Source organism: Equus caballus, chromosome 20, assembly GCF_041296265.1.
Source record: "Equus caballus isolate H_3958 breed thoroughbred chromosome 20, TB-T2T, whole genome shotgun sequence".
Lineage (NCBI taxonomy): Eukaryota > Metazoa > Chordata > Mammalia > Perissodactyla > Equidae > Equus > Equus caballus.
In genome coordinates, this window is record NC_091703.1 from 36,972,357 (window position 1) to 36,977,866 (window position 5,510).

Below are 5,510 nucleotides of genomic sequence, written 5' to 3' on the forward strand. Positions count from 1 at the left end.
GACACTTTTAATGACTTTATTAAACCTTAGGACAGAGATCAGAGAAATGCCTTTCCAAGCTTGCAAGTGAAAACTTTTAAGCAAAAGATCAGCAGAAAGCAGGGCGCTACGGGGACAGACAAATCTCATGGTGTCTTCTGAGAACCAACCCATTCTTCTTTCTCTGAGAACAATCTGACCCCTCACCTCAGGGGTGGGTGCTTGGCAGCCATGATTACATTATGGGACATGTACATTGTCCCACAGTCACAGAACATTGGTCTGGGATGGACATCTGCCCCAAGTTTGGCCAGTCATTTATTTTTCCAAGAATTTAAAATTGTGATTGGCAGTCTCTGTGGGTGGCTAGAGCTGAGGTGATAGTCAAACTCAGGAGCTGTATGGTGGACACACGAGCTGAAAAGGACAGTCAGTCCCAGAGAGAAAAATACGGCAAACATGCAGAGGGACCTAGAGAACACAGACCACATAGCCCAGAGAGAGAGCGAGAGAGGCTGCTCTAGGTTCTGCTGGCTTTTCAGCTCTGAGTTCTGCTCCCTCTGAGGCCTGGCTAAAACCTACTCTTGTGTTCTGGGTAAAGACCACTCCTGTGTCTCTATTGTAAATATCCTCTCCTTTTGTCTGTGACCATTTTAAGAGGGTTTCCATTACTGGCAAACAAAAACCTTGACTAGATGGTCCTCCCTCATTTCCAGCAGAGTCTTCTGGCCATTGATTTCTCCCAACTTACTCTCTCCTGGGAAGTCCACAGAGACCCCATAATATCTTGGTGTCTTTCTTTTCCAGGACCAAATGCTCACAACACAAACTCCAATCTTGCCCCTACTTACCTGTGTCTTGCTCAAATTCTATGCCCTAAAAGAGCCAGGTTCTCTGGAAAGCCTTCCTAGACCCCCTCAGACCTTCCAGATCCCTTCTTCCAACGAGCCCTAATAGCACAGATTATGTCAGTGGGTCCCAGTTACCAGACTGGGTCCAGGATGGCTGCGTCAGCATCATCTGGAGCGTGTTAAAAATTACAGACTCCCTGTCACCACTCCCCCGACCCCCAAGATTCTGATTCAGTAGATCTGGGTGAAGCACGCCTGTACTTTTTTAAAACTCCCAAGTGATTCTTATGTGCATCTCTGATTGAAAACTACTAATCTGTACACCACTCATTTGGTACTTGGCATAAACTATTTTGTACGGTTACTTGTCTCTTTGTGTGTTTTTAAAATTTTGTTCACAGTAAACTAAAATCTTCCAGCCCACGTATTCAGAGAGCACTCACATGGATCTCTCAGACCTCCCCTCTCACCAGACGGCTTGCAGATCTATTCTGCTACCCTCCTACCTAATACGTTTGACCCCAGGTTGAGGGAGGTTTTGTCTAAGCCTTGGACCACTCTTTGTCACGCACGAGACTCTAAGGAATGTAGATAAAAGAGATGACAGCATAGATCACAGCTGGACACCAATGACTTCTTCATTACGGAGCAAATCTAGACAAGAGTGGAATTCCCATGAACCTCTCCTCTCCTCTCCTCTCCTCTCCTCTCCTCTCCTCTCCTGGAGCCCTGCAGAAAACTGCTGTTGGTTGAGGGGAGTTGCAACTAAGAGGGTACTCTGTATCCCTTTCAGGGAAAATCTGATTTCAGGAGGCAAATCTCATGAAGTCCTTGTGAAATGGCCCATGCACAAGTAACACACAATGGGCACCAAATTGCTGAGTCAAATGGAGCAAGCCATAGCTGGACTGGCCTGAGGATGACTGCCAATCCCAAGTACCAGGTGGTCACTCTTAGTGGTCATCACCCAGGATCCCCTCTTCGAGATTCCAGCATCCCTCACACCCTGGGAGAATTGGCCAAGACCTGGCAAAAAGGATACAGTGAAAAACACTTAAAGAAGTTACTGCTGTTAGCCAGAACTTTGAGTAAAGCAAGAAAATATGAGTGTCTGTGTTAGGAGTGTGAAGGGGAGATGGTTGGTTTCCCCACCCCAAGTCCTGCCATGAGTACTGGGGCCACAAAGGGATAGAGGTTAATCCCATTCAAAGTTAGCACAGTGGGGATGTACTTAGTAGACTGTGGCACTGAACATGCAAAGGCTGTCAGAAACTTGCGAGGAATCCTTAGGGTGTCTCCCACTATCCGTTTCTCTCAGAATCGTCATTACCTAAAGGAGCAAAAACCATATGACCCAGGCTGTTCAAGCTCACAATTCTGGGATCCAATCTCTGACTGCCCACATCCCCCAAACCTTACCCCTCACCTCACCTCTGCTCTTCTATTCCCTGCCCACTGCTTGTCTATAGTATCACCTTCCCTGACCCCATTCCTCCCCACAGAATCTCTTATTCTCCACCCCGATCCTGGTCAGACTCACCTACTTTCCTTCCCCAGACGCCCAGGGCCTCTGCGCCTGGGGGCACCGGACAAACATGTGCTTATGATGAGGAGGATGGTGCCCACGAGGAAGCTCACCAGGCCAATGGCCAGGCCAAGGACACAGATCAGAGTCTCTGTGATGTCTGGCGGCAGGATAGGCACCTGAGGCTCTGCGGGGGAAAGGAAGAGTGTGGGGTAGAGCAAAGGTTCTAGAGTAAAGGAAGCACAGGGCTGGGAAGGGTGGGCTGGGGAGGGGACTCCATACCCCAGTGCCTGAGGAGCGGCTCTGCCAGGCCCCAGTGCTCCACCTTGCAGTCATAGAAGTCATCAGCTGAGGGAACGAAGGTCAGGTAGTGGAACTTGCGGAACATGTGGTCAGGCTGGGAATAAAAGCTGGTCTGGGCCACCCCCTCGGTGATTGTTTGACCATTACGCAGCCAGGTGATGTTGATCACAGGGGGGAAGATGTTTTCCACAATGCAGATGAGGACGTTGGGCTGGCCCAGCTCCACTCGAGACTTGGGGAGTATGGTCACTCTTGGAGGCACTAGGAGGAATGAGGCCCTGAATCCCAGAGGCTCATCCCATATTTAGCCATCTGCAGGCAGGAGATGCTCTGGGAGGGCAGCCAAGGGCTCCTGTACCTGACAGGCCCCTGAACGGGGAGACTAGGTGGGAGGGGTCATCGCTCAAGAAGGAAGAGGGTACTGAAGGGGTCTGAGAAGATCTAGGACCTCCTGGGAAAGAAAAGGTCTGCGCACAACAGTCACAGATTCTGAGTGCGGAGAGAGGCCTGTGAGGTGGGAAGGAGGCTTCTCTGGACCTCCACGTCTGACCTGGGAGGAGCGGGGCAGAGGAAGGGCCGGGTACCGTTGATGGCTCTGGTGCGGTTGGAGCGTTCCACCAAGACTTCCAGATGGACTCTGATCATCGCGATGCTGGCCAGGCCATTCTGCGGGTCAAAGCGGGTGAGGTCGCCGAACTCAGGCAGACGCCAGGCAGCCTCCCTCTTCTTCAGCTCCACAGAGAACAGCTGCTCCCCATCAAACTCATGGGAGAACTGACCCGAGGCGCCATAGGACTGGTAGAAGGCTGGTCCATAGGAGGCCATGTGGTCGGCTGCATTGGGTGAGTTCAGGGCCAGGGAGAGAGAAGAAACTGTATCAATCTCATGCATGACTTGTGTTGTGTTGAGTCTCTAAGTCTGTGCTCTATCCTGGGTTTTGTCGAGGGCAGAGTCCTTTCCGACTTCAGCTGGTCCTTGGTGAGTGGAATCGTTTGCTGGGGGACGGAAGGGAAAGGATGGAGGGAAATAGGCACATGCCCAGCACACTGGCTGCACAGAGACATGGGTGCAGCCTGCATTCCAGGTTGGGAAGAGGAGAGGCTGCCAAAAATCATGTTGGGGATTCCCAACATTAAATCTTGGCTATGATCCTCTGCTCTAGCTGTGCAATCAGGCCCTGTGTGTGAGATGAGGGTGTGTGGGGGTGCGACAAGCAGGAAATGATTAAGGATAGGAGCATAAGTGGAGATCTGGGCACAGACGTGCAGTGTAGGGGGGTTGTGAGGGGAAAGGGGCTATGGCTGGCAGGAGTAAGAATTAAGATTTATGACACAGAGACCAAAAAAGGCAGCCCAGGGTATTGCAGAGAGCAGCAGAAAAGGAGCCAGAAGTTCGTGTCCCAACTCCTCCATCTCACAGCATTATGACTGAACATGTCTTTTCCCAGAACTGAGGCTCAGTTTTGTGGAAATTAAGGATTAGGTTTTAATTGGTAAGATTCTTTTAGAATTCTATGAAATTATTTGTTCAACAGTCATTGAGAGACTACTGTGTGCCCAGCACAATGCCAGAGCAAGAGGAAATAAAGAAGAACCAGCTGTGGACCCCACGACACAAGTCCCTCGTGTCCAGTGCAGGATAAAGACAGATAAACAGTTGACTGCTGACCTGGTGATGTATACTGCAGCAGAACCCGACTTGAACGGGCACACTCCAAGCCAGGATGTGGTAGAGAAATCAGGGTGCTGGGCAGCAGTAGCATGGAGGTTTGGGTCTCAGAAAGGAAGACAGAATTGGGCAGGAACCTGAACCTGAGCCTGACACTGACACCTCTGGACTAAGCTGCACCTGTATCTTAGGTCCAGAATGGACACGACAGAGTGAGAGGGATAGGAGTCTCTTAGTAAAAGGAGTTGCCCATAAACCAGAGGGGGAGGAACAATTCATGCTCTGTACTGTCTTGCGCGTAAGCCGATACCCTACATCTCCTCTCCTCACCCAGTCGCCCTCAGCACTCACCCTTGATGGCCTCAGCTTCCTGGGGGCTCAGGAGGGTCATCAAGGTGTGAAGTCCCAGGACCAGCCCCCCACTGAAGACCATTGCCCTCTGGTGCTCTAACCAAATAAGTCTCGGTTTGTCGGTGTCGGGGGTAAAGGAAGAAGGCGGAGGTAAAGAGGAAGAAAACAGATACTAGGATGGGGAGACCCCTGCTGCATTCAGCCAATCAGAGAAATTCTTTGAGTTAATGTAGCTGTTGCTGGGTAAAGAAGTAGAGTAACGAGCCTGGGTGAGAAGATGGACGAATGCATCGGGCCCACGAGCACCTGGGACTCTTGGTCCACCGGGGAGTCAAAAGGAAGTCTCTGTTTGGGGGGCTTAGCTCAACTGTGACTACATCCGCCAAGAGGCGACCCTCCGAAGGCAGAGAAAAGGCTGTTGGAGCACCGCACAGCTGAGCTGAGACAAATCCTCTATCTGATCCGTCGTGTAGAGAATCCTACACTCCCTATAAGTTTCTGTGGACAAATTTGGAGTTAAAAAATACAATAAATTTTACTGAGAAATTTGAAAAGGGAAACATTCGCTATGCAGTAGAATAAAAATCCTTGAAACCTTTAAATTACTTTAGAAAATATTACTTTATTTCATTGTGTGAGAAAAAAATGCATAATTGTTGGAGATGTTTAGTGGTTTGGATGTAGGGAGCCGCGATGGGTTGTTCTGAGGAGCACAGAGGGTGCGGGGTAACCTCCAGCTGTCCCTGCAGGTTCCCTGGACACCCTTCTCCACGCTGTCTGGGGGCTGCCCAGTGCGGACGCATCACCCTTGCCTTTGGCTTCTGGTTGGACTC

General features: G+C 50.4%; 1 protein-coding gene across 2 annotated transcripts; it reads right to left on the reverse strand.

The window, feature by feature from the left end:
• On the reverse strand, positions 1-4,868 carry LOC100061127 (HLA class II histocompatibility antigen, DO alpha chain). 2 transcript variants are annotated; one of them, XM_005603798.4, is made up of 5 exons: positions 4,678-4,868; positions 3,243-3,491; positions 2,638-2,919; positions 2,371-2,542; positions 1-2,160 (listed from the first exon to the last, which is right to left on the reverse strand). In XM_005603798.4, exons 1-5 carry the CDS (start codon positions 4,757-4,759, stop codon positions 2,157-2,159), a joined length of 789 nt encoding a protein of 262 aa, XP_005603855.2. In that variant the 5' UTR covers positions 4,760-4,868; the 3' UTR covers positions 1-2,156. The 2 variants fall into 2 exon arrangements, with proteins under 2 accessions (XP_005603855.2, XP_070100517.1); XM_070244416.1 differs by having other exon boundaries at positions 3,243-3,653; positions 4,678-4,804.
• Between the last annotated feature and the right edge of the window lie 642 nt (positions 4,869-5,510).

Excerpts from the sequence above, each read along its gene's own strand:
- LOC100061127 (XM_005603798.4), bottom strand. The coding sequence starts at position 4,759 with ATGGTCTTCAGTGGGGGGCTGGTCCTGGGACTTCACACCTTGATGACC. Across the intron at positions 3,492-4,677 it reads GGAAGCTGAGGCCATCAAGG|CCGACCACATGGCCTCCTAT; the intron begins GTGAGTGCTGAG and ends CACCCAATGCAG. Across the intron at positions 2,920-3,242 it reads CCGCACCAGAGCCATCAACG|TGCCTCCAAGAGTGACCATA; the intron begins GTACCCGGCCCT and ends CATTCCTCCTAG.